The 16,812-nt window shown below is 45.9% G+C and overlaps 1 protein-coding gene across 23 annotated transcripts in view; it reads right to left on the minus strand.

The window, feature by feature from the left end:
* Positions 1-16,812, minus strand: part of TENM2 (teneurin transmembrane protein 2) — a 1,162,025-nt gene that overhangs the window by 96,577 nt on the left and 1,048,636 nt on the right. For all 23 annotated transcript variants that reach the window (XM_070569063.1, XM_070569066.1, XM_070569065.1 and 20 more), the window contains one exon: positions 5,979-6,125. In XM_070569063.1, coding sequence (XP_070425164.1) covers positions 5,979-6,125 — 147 coding nt within the window. The remainder of the gene's footprint in view (positions 1-5,978; positions 6,126-16,812) is intronic.

The raw sequence follows: 16,812 nt of genomic DNA on the forward strand, positions 1-16,812 counted from the left end.
GATTCTATTTTTTTTAAATTTCAACAGAATAAAGGAAAACTGAACTCCAACTCTCAGTTTCCTAAACAGAAGATTCTCTAGTTAAATGTGCCTAGGGAGTCAAAGATCTTACTTCAACTAGAAGATCCAGAATAATTTCAGCCTCCTGTTGCCATGTGGTCCCCTAGGATTTCAGCTGGGGCTGGTTCTGATTCCCTCCCAAAGAAGAGAGACCTAGCACCTGGCCAGCCAGCAGTGGCCTCAAGGCCAAGTTCTCTTCCTAAGCATTAGTTATATTGCTTTCCTCCCTGGGAGCTAAGCGGAGACTCTGTTTATGGCTCCAGCTACGTTTGCCACAAGGTCTTTGGACTGCAAGAGGAATCTTCATCCAACACAATTAATAGTGAAATGTTGCACTTTTAAGCTGTCCCCCACCCAACCAATCCATCAACATGATTTGCACACATTAATCAAGGCATTTACAACGGGTTCACCAAGCTTTATCACTCATTGGATGAAGAAACAGTACTATTTGGACCTGAGAACCATAACTCTTCCAGAGTCCCTGAAGTCCAGAGCTTGGCTCTGCTAAATGCACAGACAAGGTGAGTTATTAATTACCAATTGAGATAAATGCCGGAATAGCATCCCTGAATCATGTCAAACCAATTTGGATGGTTATGGGATGGGGGGGAAGCAATGGGCGAGGGGTGGGTTTTGTCTGTTCCAAGTGCTTTGGATAGACTCCAATGTTATTTCTCCTCATTTAGACCTGGCTGGAGTACCTGGAGCTCAGGCCAGCATCCACATCTCTTAACCCAAGGCAGCCTCCTTTGGAGCAAAATAAGGAACCAAGCCTCACAGATGGAAGTGGGCTGGGAAATGCTGTCAGAGCAGCCTGAGTGTAGCCTTTAATTTAGAGAGAGAAAAGGAGAAGCTGCTGGTGAACAGAAGAGCACCCACCAGAGGTTACTGGTCACATAGATCTGTGGCTTTGAGACAGGCTGAAGACCAGGGCTCAACACTGCGATGGGCTTTCTCTCCTGTCCTGTGGCCGACACTCACACTCCATTGCTTCTCTAGTTCCTATCGAACTAAGGTCTTCCGGCCTGTCGGCCTTCACATGCCAGATTGTAATAACAATAATAATAATAATAATAATAATAATAATAATAATAACGTGCTTACACACCCTATCTTTTCAGATGGATGTGAGCTCTTTGAGGACATGTCATATTTGTCTTAATATTTTCAAAGGCCTATTTCCAATGTCTAACAATTAGTAAACCCTCAATGAACATTTGCTAAACCATGAACGCATAGCTAATGGATGGATGGATGGATTCATACCCTAATGACAGAGAATCAAAGGCTTCTTAAATTTTGAAACAAACATTGGTCACCTCTCCAACCAGGAATGGAGAGCACTTCTAAAACAGACCAGTTATTCACTCAGAAAGTAAGCATGAAAATGTCTTCATGTTTTTTCAGTTATTTCTTCTTGAAATAAAATTCCCCTCTTGTGTTCCAGGGATCCTAGGGGTAGGGGTTTGGGGTGTAGGCTCTATGACTCTGGGTCAGCTCACTCAGGGGAAACCATCATTTAAACAAATTTTTCTCAAAATGTGGTCTGTAGACCACCTGTCAGAATCCTCCAAGGTGCTTGGTAAAAATGTGCATTCCTAGATCTAATATCTGACTTGATGAATGAGAATATGAAAGCTGGGGGCCCAGGAATCTCAATTCTAAAGCTCTCCAGTGCGGTTATGCTTTGCTGAAGTTTGATGAGCCCTGGTTAGAACCTCAGCGGCTATGTCTGGTGGGGAAGTTATCGGCTGGGCTCCATCGATGTGGATTCAGCAGCCATTCTAGAAAATAACAGCTTTAATACTAATAACTTTAAAGCTAGCAGCAGCCAACACATGAGGGCATCCTTGTAAAACGCATTATATACATTTTCTCACTGAAACTTCACACCTGCTAATGGAAGTGGCATTATCCTCCCTGTTTTACAGACAAGAAAACTGAGGCTTTGAGGAGTAAAGTTACTTGCAGAAGCGGGACACAAAGACTGATTCCTAAGCCCAAGCTCTTACCCATTATGATGTTACAGTGTCACCTATTCAGAAACCAAGGAAGTGACAGGAGAAGGAGCAAAATGTCTAATTTTCAGTGCTGTGCTGCAGTGAGCAGAGGTGAAACAAAGACAGCTCCCTGGCCTAGTAAGGAAGGACGTGCTGCAAAGGTGACTTGTGGACAAGCCCAGCTTAGGAGGGGCTCTCTCCTACTCTGTCTACCTCCAGGCCTCCGTCCACTGACTGGAGGGGGTATCTGATAGGATTCCACGGGAGCTTCAGACCAGCTTCCAGCCTGGCTTGAAGTGATGGGAGCTGGGCTTTGTATGGACAGAGGGCTGGGGGTCCTGACTCTAAGTTGCGAGTGATAAAGGGGTGTAGGGAGGGAGCAAGGACTGTCTTTCCAGGCCAGACAGTCTAACAACGCCTCCCCACCTCGCAGGTCCCACTTTTAGAGGAAATCTACACCCTTTCTCCTACCCCTGGCTGTGATGAACTAAATCTCACACTTCTGTCGTGGTGGTGATAATTAAATATTATCCGCCTGCCACTTGACGCACATGTTGTGTGTATTCTCAGACTTTAATGAGCTGGTATTTGTCTTCTGTAAGCAAAAATATTTCTTGGAGTCTCTTCTTTTTCAAATTGGGGTGAGCAGTTCAAGTGAAGATCTCTCACTATTAAAAAGACAGTCTGCCTACTGGCACCTCGGTGTGAACCATTTCTACTTCTTTTTAGGAGCAATGGCAGGCAAAGCTTTTCCCTTTTTCCTTTTCCCAAAGTCGGCCGTGGCTTCCTGAGGTTAAGTTAGTGGTCATACGGCAGGAGGCATTGGGAGATTTGAAAATGACGGGAGTAAGAAGACAGGGAATTGGCATCAATTGTTTTTGTGGGATACGCTCAGGCAGCTTTTTCCAACATGGTTTTCATCTAAGCACCATGGAATACAGACAATATTTGAGTGGAAATTTTCTCAGTTCTTCCAAGGGAGGTACTTAGTACCATTCTAGATGCACACGAGAGAAGTTAATTCATTCCCTCAAATGGGCGTCTTAGGACGTACTCCTCAAAGAGAGCCTGCATCACCATCACCTAGAAAGTTATTAGAAGTTCCAATTCTTGCACCCCACCCCAGACCTACGGAATCAGAAACTCTGGGGGTAGGGTTTAGCCATTTGTGTTTGTTTCATCAAGCCCCCCAGTGGTTTTGCTGTAAGCTAAAGTTTCAGAGCTATTAGTGACGGGAAAGCACCAGGGCTTAATTCTACAGAGGAGCAACCCAGGTTGAAAAAGGCTTCAAATATCTACGTCTGTATTTGTATCTATACCCGTTTTCATTTAAAATAAAAAATATCAACCTCTTAAAACTGAGTTGTTGTTTTTTTTAAAACGTAGAGTGTTCCTAGATGGAAAAATGATTTGTTTCTGCCAGCTCTCACTTTGGAAGAGCGCCCTGTTATTTCCCCCATTCATGAGGTTTATAACAAATGTGTTCACGGCAGCTGCTCCCCGGGCCTGCATTCATGCTCCGCCTGGGGGCCTCCTCTGACCCACCGCCAGGTTTACAAACCCACGAAGCCCTTCCTGAGAACTCCCAAAGCAGGACAGAGCCTGGGGCAGAACTCCCACCTCCACTCAAAACAAAGAAGTGATATAATTAGTGTGCTGTGAGACTGCATCTGGAGTTGATGAAGAGCAACTTTAATATTTATCAATAAACACCAGAGTGCTTAGCACACCTCCTAGAGAAGTAATTAACCATAAAAAGGATACTCTGCACCAAGGAATCTCCTCCAAAAAAAGAACTCCATTAATTGGGAATTGCTTACGCCAGGTGAGATAATCCATGTCTACCTCTCTCACCTGACACAAGCAACTCTGAATTAACTGGGAGTTTCTTTTTATAAACACCGTGCAGAGCCTTTTTTTCTCGGTGCTTAATTACTTCCTTGGGAGGTTCGCTTTAATAGTTCCCATAACAAGGCCATTATTGTCTCCAGTATAATCACTGCCTCCTTTGCTTTTGTGCCCTGCCTCTGCCCACCAGGAGGGCACCTGAACTGTGCCCATTGCTTGGGCAGTCCTCAGGCCAGGGGACCAGCAGTGACTACTGCACCTCGTCCAGCTACACCACTGCAGGAATTTGGTTTTCTCCCGGTGGGAGCCCGGATCAGGGGCACAGCTGGTGGAGAGGGATATGGGTGGCACAGGGCACATTCGGGAGACTGAGTCCTCCTCCCCTACATGCAGCATTCTAGCCATTTACTACGCTTTCAGCTGCTGACACCCACAACAGGGAAGCGAGCCAGGACAGCAGCTCCTTTGTGGAAGAGGAAGCTGATCTGTAAGCAACTGCTGTGCTCAGTGAAATCACCAGGGACCAGAAGCAAAAATAGTAAACCTTACCAGGAAAAGGAGTGTGATTTTGACTCTCCTGGGAAAAAAAATGTTTTATACAGTTATGCCTCACCTCATTCAAAAATGAATTAAAGCGGCTTCTATTTTGGCTCAGTTGCAGGAAGGTAAATGAATGAATGGGAGCTCTGTAAACTACATCAGGTCTATAATCCTTTTGGTTGGTGTACTCCTATCGATGTGTGTGCATTTGTTTACTTACAAATTACCTACATGTACAACTGCAATGATAGATTATGGAAATTGCAAAATGTCTATTAAGAGGATGAGGAAAAATAAAACCAGAATGTCCATCACCCGGATGGATCTTACCTCATTTTGTAAACCACCAAAGCCCACCCCTTGGGCCATGAGGGCAGGAGCTGACACTCCCAGAGCACAGTGACCAGCACATAGTGGGACTACTTACATTTTTGTTAAATCAAATAATTGGGCACATAGATCCTCTTATGCCCGGAAACAACCCCTGCCCTTAGGGAATTCTGACCAGTGAGTAATTTTGGTGGGGGTGGATCACTCACCTTACTAACGTTTGGGGAACATGACATGGTATTCTTAGGAACTCAGGCAGCCCACATGCCACCTCAACCCCATTTAGCCCCAGAATCTTAGCACTCCACCAGTGAATAACACAGGCAAATTCAGCTTGAGCTTTAGAACAGGGGTGGGCAAACTTTTCCTGTAAAGGGTCAGAGAGTGAGTATTTCAGCTTTGGTGGTCATGTGGTCTCTGTCCAACTACTTAACACTGCCGGTGTCAGCTTTGGACAAAACATAAACGAATAGGCATGGTGGTGTTCCACTAAAATTTTGTATATGGACACTGAAATGTGAATTCCACATAGTTTTCATGTGTCATGAAAAATTACTCTTTTTTAGCTTTTTCCCCCAACCATTAAAAGTAAAAGAACCATTTTTAGCTCTAGGGGTCCCTACAAAAATAGTCAGTGGGCTGGACTTGGCCTGCAGGCTAGGGTTTGCCAACCCCTGGTTAGAACAGGGACTTTGGAGTCAGAGCTGGGTTTGGGTCCCAATTTTACTATTGGTGATTGAGTTACCTTAAAAAGTTCCTTAAACTGCTCTCCAGGCCTCAGTAGAGGAACATCCTAAAAGGCTGTAAGGATTAAGGGACGCATTACTTATGTCTTAGCGCGGTGTGAGGCACATAGTGTCATCATCATCATCATCACAGATTTGTAACTCCCAGCCCTGAAAGGTCTGGCAGGAACAGTCACCCAAAGGCAGAGCGAGGGCCCAGCCACCTTTGTGTTGCGATGTGTACTTGAGAACCTGAAGCCAGCATCAAACCCTTGTGCCTCCAGATGGTGTCTCCAGGAGCACCCATTGGCTCAAGGACACATGTTCTCTGCTGCATTTGCTTCAAAGAAAATGTAACAACAACATTTGACAATAGTATAGGTGAGGCCTTTCAGGAAAAATGATGCATGACGACAGCATATACACAATGCTCTGTTCTTGAGGGGCTGGGAATTAGAAGATGCTTGCTCACCTCCCTCATTATCCTTGTTATCAGCACAGGAAGTTTCCATGGCAACGTTGCATCCGGGTCCTCTCCAGCCGGTCTGGCAGACACACTGCCAGCTGTTCTGACCCAGTGTGCATCTCCCGTTGCCGTTGCACAAATCAGGGCAGCCATCTGGTTGGAGAAATGGAGAGGATGAGAAGGAGGGACGTGAGGCCACGCTGGGGCAGCAGGGGAGCCATGCAAAGGGGGGAGCAAGGCCACAGGGCAGCCACTGGGCCAGCCTCAGAGTGGGGCCCATGCCTGCCTTCGAAAGAATCAGGGAAGCAGGCGACGCATGCAGTTGCAAGCCATAGTGGGGTCCCAGATGCAGGGGATCCCCAATGACACTGACCTGTGTGAAGGGGTCTGAGGCAACCTTCTCAAAGTGGGGAACATTCCAGAAAACTAAACTAGCTCTGAGCTTACAACACTAGCTAGGCTGTTATTTCCAGCCAGTGGCTGAGGATTGATGCTACCTCAAAAAAAATCTTTCTTTCTTTCTTCCTTTTTTTAGAAGTGCCTTCTGCAGAAGAGAGAAAATACCCTATCAATCCAGGATGGAGGCAAAATGCCCTCCATCTTTCAGAATTTTAAAGATAAATTTACATATGATTATTACGAGCTTCTTATGACCAAGAACTAAATGGTTCTGCTTGGCTATTTTCATATTTTTGTAATATTTAGTTTTAAGGGGCACTTTAAAATGTTGGCTGCTTATCACTCAACCTATTTATGGCATAATTTAAAAATACTGCAGGATCTGCAGGCTGTGGAAGGAGTAGGTGCTGAGTGCCATGAACTGGGAAAAGACAGAGGAATGTATATATACTGGGGGGAAAGTGCTGGGGTTCAAGTGATTCTTATTTGGTGGTTTTCTTTTCTTTTCCTGTCTTTTGGGGGTGTGTGGAATCAGCAGCCTACATAATTCCCTAATTGCCCCAGCACCCAAAACAACTACAGCTACCACTGTCCTGACCTGAGCTTGGGCAAACGGAGCCTGGGGGGAGGAAAGAAGAGAGAGTGGGGGCTACTAAAGAGAGAGGGGAAGTCTCCCAAGCACAGCCTCCTTTGCCCTTCATAAGATGCAGAGAGAAGCAGAGAATTGGCAGGATGTGGCCAGACTCACAAAACCTACTTGCTGGCAAGAATTCCTAGATATGTTTTCATTTTTCTTTCTTTTAACAGGTTTATGGGGACATAATTTACATACCATAAAATTTAACTGTTTTACGTGTACGATGCAACGACTTCTAGCAAATTTAGAGTTGTGCAATCTAGGTATGTTTTCTTACTTCATTTAAACATACCCCAAATGACCATTAATTTAATTGTCCCTAGAAAATAACTTTCCTGAATATCTAGCTCCACCTCTAATTCTACATGTACCTCTGCTACCATTTCAATCTCCATCTTTCTTTATATCTATTTTTAAACCACACAAAGTGCAGGGTGGATCGGGCCACGGCAAAGAGATGAAGAGGCTTGTAATGATGGAGGTAATTGATTTGAAACCTTTCTGGCCCAAATCTTCTGAATCAAAAGCGTGCATCTCTCTCTCCTTCTCTCTCCAGCGGTCCAGAGGCCTTCTCCTGGCACCCTTCCTCTCTTCTCTCCAGTTCCCCTTATGAGAATGCCAACAAACCTAATTGGTGCATGTGGTTGTGGTGGGAATTTAAAGGACTCCTCCTAAGAAGAAAGGTCTGGAGGGTCTGAAATTGAGTTGAAATTTACTTCTTTAAGAAGCTTCCCTCCTCAACGCTTGTTCCCTCTCATCCTTTCCAGAATATGGTACGAGTTAGGACCTGAGAGAACAGGGTAGGCAACGGAGGAGAAGTTCTATATGGGGAGGTCTGTGTAAGGAAGCTGAGCTGTCTTGAGAAGAGAAATGAGGAGACAGTTACCAGGGCTTGCTTTTTCTGTTGTACAGCCTAGCACTGAATTCAGGATGCAAATCAAACACCAACGTTTGCGTACCTTGAGAAAGACTTGCTGGTCCCACATCTACCCTCATAAAGCCCAGATTCACATTTCCACTTCTTTCCTTACCAAGGAGGTGACTATAGCCTTGCCTGGAAAACCAGTGACATGCCCCTGTTCATACTGTGAGAGAGCACTGGAAGGGGACGTCATCCCCACTTTGAGAGAAATGCCACAAACATTTCTGCAGGAGCAAAATGGAACGCAGTAGGAAAAGCCCAAGAGACATTTTGCAGATTCTCCAGGAAAAGAGAGTGTCTCCAAACTCTAGTCACCTCCAGCTTTACAATTTCTACCAGTAGAGCTTTAGGGATCGGATCACAGAGAATACGCTAAATGACGGATCGACCAACATTTGCTCAGCGTGGCATCTATTATACGTGCTTTGTTATTTAGCTACTTTGAGGTCTCATGTTTGACTAAAATCATGCCCAAAGTCTCAAGAGAAGCCTCATTGTGTAGGAGGCCCATGTCTACTACATAAAATTCAAATTTGCAAAGAGAGATGGAGTCAGTCAGAGATATGCACTCAAAATATGTGTGCTCCTAGATTGAATGAGGCTTTTTTTCCTTTCTCATTCTCTGTTGATCCCCTCTCCCCGTCAGCTGAAGTGTGATAAACAGACCACACTAGCGGGTTTCCTCCACATCATATAAGGAAGATGAAAACATGAACAGTAGGAAGCTGGAAAATCTCTGAGAAGTTTCAGAGCAGCTGGGAATTAATGGACAGGACTTTGCTTTTAGCTTGAAGAGAAAGAAAGCAGCCTTGGTAGGTGCGTGGCGTTGCTAGGCAACCCCAAGCTACTCCCAGCACAGGTTCATTCTGCTGGTGGCCTTCTGAGGAGGTGATTCGTTGTGTTTGTAAAGTGCAAAGCCAGCTTCTGCTTAAGGAAAAACAAAACGTAGGAAGTAATTAGTCTGGAGGGCAAATGGGTCTCAGGGGGCGGCTTTTCTCTGGAGAGGATCCTATAACTGGAGTTGGATTGGGCTCTGGGCTCATACGTGGGGATCCAAGAGGTCTCCCGTATGGGGTCTTCTGGATTTCAAGCTAGCACTGCTGACTTCCTTGAGTCCTACCTCTGAGATCATGAATACAGAATGCCTTAAGGCAGAGCTGTTTGGTTCTTAGTGCAGCTCGAGGGCTGGCTGGCTGGAAACTTCATGTTCTAGCATGACCCCAGACCAGTGATTCTCAACTGAGGCAATTCTGTCCCCATCCCTTCCCTCCAGAGGACATTCGGCAATGTTTGGAGACATTTTTGATTATTACAACTTGGGGAGGATGCTACTGACATCTAGTGGGTAGAGGTCCGGGGTGCTGCTTAACATCCTACAATGCACAGGGCAGTTCCCACAACAAAGAATGATACAGCCCCAATGTCAATAGTGCTGAGGTTGAGAAATCCTGCTGTGACCTAAAGCTCCATGAGTCTTGAGACCTCCTTGTTTGCTGTTGAATCGCAGAGCCTGGCTTGTGTCAGGTACACAATAGGTGCCTGGCCCTTACTATAGACTCTCCTGAGAGTCCTGAGAATATAGTAGGGGCTTCTCAAAGATCAAGGTCTTCTTCCCAGGGAGAACTTTCAAGGGCATCAGTGATATCTTGGGCCAATTCTATCAGACTTCCAGTGCTTTTGGCAGTGTGGAAGTGAAATAGTTTCTAAGACTTCTACACATAGAATTCTAACCACTAAAAAAACCCCCCATCAACACAGTAACCAGATAGGCAGGTTTTTGCCTTAACAAAATTAGAGCTGATGCAGAAATTTGGAATTAAAAAAACAAACAAACCCCAAACACAGCCTTATATTGAGGTGACTCCTGAATCTTCAACTCTAGTCCTCTGAGCTCTAGAACTGAACTCCAACTTGCATCTCAACATCTCCATCTGTTCACTCACAAGCACCTCAAACTCAACAGAGTTGAGACTCTTTACCGTCCCTCCCCCAAACTCAGATCCCTTGATTGGTGAATGACACCTCCATGTACCCAGTGCCCAAGATGGAAATTTTGGAATCATTCTCAATTACCCCCCAACCCCCATCTCTCTAATCTCTTGTATCTAGTCAACAACCAAGTCCTGCCTTATTTTCCTCTTAATTATAAGAAGTCCTACCTGTCCTTCCTCCTAAATATCTCTGGAATCTGCCCTCCACTCCCATCCCTACTGCCTCTACATTAACCCAAGCCATCCTCATCTTTGCTCTGGACTCTTGTGGAAGCTTCCTAACTTGTCTCCAGTTTTGCACCATCATCCAATTCTCTCTGTTCTAGACACTGCTGAAAACACTTCTATAGCTTTCCATTGACCCCAGGGTAAAGTCTCAAGTCCTTTACCTGGCTTACAGATCCTATATGAACCGGTTCTCACCATGTCAGCCTATGTCAGTATCACTTTAGGTTTTGGTCAGACTGAAGCTGTTGGCCTTTCTTTTTCCCTTTCCTCATCTGCCTGATTCAACCCATCCTTCAGATCCCCACTCAGAAGTCAGCTCCAGGAAGCCTTCCCAGAACTCCCAAATCCAGGCTAGCTCCACCCATCATGGCACTTTTATCGTGTTCTATCCACTATACTGTATCACAACTGTCTGGCATCTCCTTGATGCTTGCCAGACCCTGGAGCAGCCCTTCCTTAAGACATTTTACTGTCGCCTGTTGGAAAATTGTTGTAGTAAATGTGCACATTGTCATTAACTGCAATTTGAACGATGCCCCGAGAATTGTGCAGTGTACATCTGAACAGCTGCCCTGAGCACTCCTGTTATGACGTAAACCCATCGAGGCAGGGACCATGTCTATCTCGTTTACTCTTGGATTGCCAGTACTCAATAAATACTCAGGGGAATGGATGAATGAATGGCTTCTGACTGAAATCAGCATCTTCAATGCCTTTGGCAAAGTGGCAATGGAATAGTTTCCAAGACTTGTCTACACATAGAATTCCAACCAGTAAAAAAATCCTTCAACAAGGTTACCAGGTAGGCAGGCTTTTTACCTTAACAAAAATTAGGCATGAGCAAAGCAAGTCTACAGCACAGTAAAAAGGGGAGCATGGATGCACTTGAAGGAAGCTATAATTACCATAAAAGGCTTTTCTAAAAAAGCATCAAGAAATGTTCCGCTATGTGCAGCAATTTAGAGGTAGAAATAAGTGGTTAATATTGGATAAGGGGTATCGAAAGAAAAGGAGGATTTTAACATTCCATGTCAAGCACACCTTAGAGCAGCGCAGAGGACAGCACCCTACCCAGAGGGAAATGTGAGGGAAAACACAAGACAGGCTGCACGTGAATGCAGACGGATGACAAGCAGAGCTAGAGAAGTGAGGGCTTCCTGCTCGGTTCAAGAGACCACTGGGAGAGCGGCTGCATCCCGGGTTGAACACCTGTGGAAAGCCTCTTCTGAATCAAGGGGGCAAACCTTAACTTGGTTGTAGTCCGATAGTTCTCAGATTAAAACCCAAATCTGCCTCTCGCTGTCTGTGTGAACTCGAGCTGGTTGACTCCCCTCTCACCCGTGTTTGTAAAATGATACATCTTACTAATTAATCCTATTTACGGTCCCCCAAAACAGAACACAACCTGCATGAAAGCTGGGATTTTGCCTTTCTTGTTCATTGAGATATTCTCAGTGTCTAGAAAACTAGCTGGCACATAACACTCAATAAATGTTTGTTGAATAAATAACTTAACTGGCATGATGATAATACTTTATACAGATACCAGAGAGGTGAAATGAAATGATAAAGGCCAAGATTTTAGCTTAGAGCTTGGCACACTGTAAATGCCCAGTAGGTAGCAGCACTTAGGATTGTCAGTGTTGACACCACACATATGATAATTAGTGGCAGCCTTCTCCTTCGGGGCATGGTTTGAAGCACAGGCCATTTCTCTTTGCCTCACCTCCAGATCAAGAAAAAAATAAGAGCCCATCCTGTTCCAAATGAAAAAACGGAGCTTTCTCGGGTGTCCTGAGTGTGTGGTTGCATCACCTCCTTGGACATCCTCACTCCCCTATGACCACCACCCGAGAATCTAGCAAGGCCACGGTGGTCCGGCTGAGTGAGAAGAAAACCCACTCACGCAGAGGGCAATGCTGAGGGCAGGAGAGTTGAAGGTCGAATAAATGGTGTCTTTTTCTCTGGGGAAGAACTGTACTTGTGCATGTTAACGTAATTAGGGAACCCCCTCTCCCCAACTGTTTTAAATATCCCTGCTTCCGAGAGCTGTGCACTGTTGGAATTAAGGAGCAGACGCACACTGGAAACATGTAATAGAGTCTGCCGTCGCATTCCAGAGCTCTTTAGAGTTGAAAACAGCTGAGGTGTTGGGGACCGGGATCACCAGGGGTTCCGTGGCCATTTAGACTAAACAGCAGTGGCAAATGCTAAGAAAATTAATCCGGTGCTTCGAGACACTCTGGGGAAAACTCCAACTAATTTTAGAAGACTGGCTGCCAAAGAAGCATACTGGTCCCTGGAAAACGGCAGGGCTGGTCGCTCTTGCTCGTCTGCGTGAGCAGGGGGAGCGGAGGAGGGGCTCTGTTTCCAGGCACAAACTGGCCCGGACTCTCAGCCATGAACCTGAGCTTGAACAGCTGCCCCTGCTTTGTTAGAGAAGACACGGAAAATCCAGAGGCAGATGTTTCTTTTTGTTTCAACGGCATCTGGGTGTCTTCAAGGGTTTGCATAGGGGCGGGTACGGGGGATGCTGGAGTGGGGAGGGCTGGGAAGGCCAGAGATCCTTTCCATGGTCGACTGCTCATCTTTTGCTCGTAAGGCAGAAATCACGCCCCTCCACCCCAGCAGCAACAGAAACAGCAGTGTCCATGAGGTGATATAAATTTGGATCCAGCTGTCTACGCTACACGTTTCCTGGATGCATCTGGATTCTCACTGATCAGCATCATTTCCGTCTGCCTGGGCAAAGGAAAGCAGCAGGCTCAGCCTCGGCCTCAGAGAAACATGGTGAACTGAAAAAAAATAAAGATCTTTCCACATTCGAGGAAAAAGGGGATAGGGAAAAGGAGAAGTCTTATTAATAGATTTTTTAAAAGTGGAAGATCGTGGCGGGAGGAAACTGAGAGTTCAGGCAACAGTTACCGGGAATAGCTCTTCTTGGGAGGGAAACCTCATGTCAATTACTTAGTGAACCTTTATCCCCCAGCAGCCCCGGGGTCGACCCAAGCCTGTGCTTCCCTTGTGGGAGGCTGCTGTCTTTCCTTGGAACATCACCTTTCTTTATTCCACTTCACCGAATCAAAGGAAGATGTAGCGGGCTAGTGACTGGTGATTGTCACCACGTTGCTAAAGCACACACTGACTGGGACCACGCTGAAACCTGCTGAAAATGCCCCAGCGGTTTCTCCTGTTGCCTGAGATCAGAGCAGACCTTCTCAAGGTGTGGTCCTGGGAACGGGTTAGAAATGCACATCCTTGGGCGCCATCGCAGAACCGCTGACTCAGACTTCTGGGCGTGGGGCCCTGCAATCTGCATTCCAACAAGCTCTGGGGCGGGGATGGGGGGGGCGAGATTCTGATGCCTGCGCTGGGTGAGAACCACTGCATTAGGATTAAATCATAAACCACTAAAAGGGCCTCAAAGGCCCGGAGTTATCTGGCCCTGCCCATTTCTCCCCCTCATCTCAGGTCGCTTCAGGCTCTGTTCTCTGACCTTCAACCACACTGCCCTGCCATGTTCTAGAACGTAGCCTGGATCCTCCTTTTGGGCTCGGGCTGATCCCTCTCCTAAACTATGCTGCCTGCATTCACTCTGGCAAAGCCATTCATCCTTGGCTTAGCCAGCACTGGTTCAGGGAAGGCTTCTGACTTCCAGCTCAGGGTTCCTCTCCCATTACATGATTTCATAGCACTATCTACTCCTCCTCCTATAGCACTCACCAGAATTCTAATTCACCCTTTGTTTAAAGCAGTGGGTCTCAACTTGGCTGCACATTAGAATCACCTGGAAGCGCTGAAAAATCTTGATGCTAGGGTTGCACCCCAATTAAATTAGAATCTCTGAGGATGAGACCCAGGCATCAGTATTTTTGTTTTTTGAGCTCCCCAAGTGATTCTTGTGTGCAGCTATGGCTGAGACGCAGCGGTTTAATGGCCGTCTTCCTGGAAGCCGCTAAGCCTGCTGAAGGCAAAGACTTCGACTCGGTTGTATATGGCTGTTTTCCCAGGGCCCACCCCCGTGCCTAGCATTAAAGATATTTGTTGAATGCTTGCATAAATAAACCGAATGGTGTTTCGGCTGCTTCACTGTGCCCTTGTTTCAGCAGCCAGGTAAAAGGAAAGCTTCCTGCAAGGCCACACCCCAAGCCTCTGGGTGGATGACACTTTTCCAAGCAAAAGAAACAGCTGGTTGCAGTACAGGGTCCAAAACCAAGCTGATGATGGCAGCTGTGTATGAGGGCTGGTGTTGGTCTGCGCCTTTCAACTTGTAGAAGCTGAAACCTTCTGACCGAAAGAGACAGAACAGGGCACCCAACAAGGTAGAAGAGAGTCACATGGGTAGAATAAGAGGGTGACAAGAGTTACACAAAGGCAGGGATGACAATCATATGAAAGCGCAATGGTTTAATTTTGTTCTTGGAGGACAATCAAGTTGTTGTAACTTGTGTTGCTTATTCCCACAGCTGTCCAGCATGTAATGAATGTGGTACCTGCCCGGTATGGAAATAGGGACAAAGGCACAACTTTGATTTCTTATTTGTTATTTTTAACCATCCAATTTCTACACCCACTGAGCATCCTTATAGCCACAAGAGGGTCATAAAAATACAAATAACACCTAGGAGGCCTGTGGGCACGGGCTTGTTACTTACTGAAGGGCTGATGGCTTCCTTTTAACTAGTGTAAAAACAAGCCGATGATAAATTGCCATATATTTTTTCTTGTTGCTGCTGTTTGCAGCACAACTTCAGGAAATGTAAGGAAATCACTAAATGTTTGTTTCTTATAGATGTTAAAAGGGTGAGGCAAAGAATCTGCCTCAGGACTAACTCCGGGTTTTAGGGAGCTTTTCATATAATGACAACAATGATAGCAAACTCTCACGGAGACACTTCTGTGTGCCGGGCACTCTTGTACCTGCCTTTCACGCATTAGCTCATTTAATTGTCACTGCAACCTGTAGAGTAGGTATTATTATTATCCCCATTTTACAGGTGAAGAAATGGAGGCGCCAAGAAATTAAGCAACGTGGCTGAAGTCGTGGCAGTGAAGTCCAGGATTTGACACCAGGCAGATGGGCTTTAGAGTCTCTGCTCCCAACTAGAGTGACCGCCCATCTCCACTTGCCTAGGGCTGTCTAGATTTTAGCACTGAAAGTCCTGAGTCACAGGCAAGCTGGGATAATGGGTCATCATCGAGGACAGGGAGCCAGGACTGGGCTCTTTTCATTGGCGGTCATGGAGGCAGAAGGTGGGCATGGAGGTGAAGGCCCCCAAGGACAAGGGAGAGAGCATAGACTTTTATACAGAGTCACTTGCTTGCACATGTTGGGCCTTGCAACAGATTCTGCTGCCGCTTCAGGCCAAAGTACCAGGTCAGCTCAGTAACCACGTGGCAGTACTTAGAGAGATGAAAGCAGTGGGCTCTGAACCCAGCCTGCCTGGGTTTAAAACTCGGCTCCGCCCCTTGGCTGCATGATCTTGGGCAAAAATTATAAGCTCTTTATTCCTTAGTTTCTTCATCTGTAAAAGCAGGGCAATAAAAGTCCCTATCCCAGAGGGTTGTTGGGGTTTAAAAGAGAGCACATATCACGTACTCAGCATGATGTACGTATAAATGTGTAAATGCATATAGTAATATACATGATGTGCAAACTACATGTAAATGCACATAGTAAACATTCCAGAATAGATAGTTATTATTATTATACATTAAATGGTAGCATAAGGGTCTGTGTGGCTTAGGGAAGCCTTTGATTTGCACTTGAACTGGTGCCGAGGAGGGACCTTATGCTATTGTTTAAAACAGGATCAGTATAGTCAGTATAGCAAAGACCCCAGGAAGGGGCCCTCTGAAGACTGAAGTGGAAATGAGAAAAATGAAGTAATTTCCTGAGAGTTACACGAGTAAGAACGGCACATAATGGATGTGACACGTTATCTACAGAATTCCCCTGACAGTATAAGGGGCATGCAAAGTGAAACTCTAAAGGATCACAAGGCTTAGAAGTCTCAATGAGGCTCAGAAAAGTATGGCACCAGAAAAGGTGGTCTGCCTGAGGTATGGAGAGGGGACCTGTGGAGCAAGAGAGTCAGGGTCATTTCAGAAGTGAGTGTGTCCTGCTTCACTTAGGGAATAAAGTAACACCACCTGCCGTTCAGGAGTGCAGACCACGTGCTCGCCACTTCATATCCTTGTTACTTGACTGAGCCATTTCAAGGACCATATGAAGTGCATATTATCATCATCCCTTGTGGTTGAAAAATCTGAAGCTCAGAGAGGTCAGTTAACTTGCCCAGGGTCATAATCACTAAAAATGGTAGCTTGAGACTTTGAACCCAGGCCCGCCCAACTCTGAGCCCATGTACTTTGCTCCCCTCCAGCCAGGTAGGACTCTGCATGGAAAGGGCGGCCGCAGAATATCACACTCCCTGCTTTGATCCCTTGCTCCCCAGTCAATCTTCTGATTTTAACTTCTTTTCCCATAAAGATTTCCCTTTCGGGAGAGACTACTATGAGCAGGAGATGTGGGTTTTCTTCACTGTGGATTAATGAATGGCCATTTTGGGTTTACATGTGAACGTGGGTAGTGTGAGGGAGTCAGTCTAGACCTTGTCTCTCTCTGTTAACGTAACCAAAATGGAGTTTCTGAAGCTGAGA

Source organism: Equus przewalskii, chromosome 13, assembly GCF_037783145.1.
Source record: "Equus przewalskii isolate Varuska chromosome 13, EquPr2, whole genome shotgun sequence".
In the NCBI taxonomy this organism is placed as follows: Eukaryota; Metazoa; Chordata; class Mammalia; order Perissodactyla; family Equidae; genus Equus; species Equus przewalskii.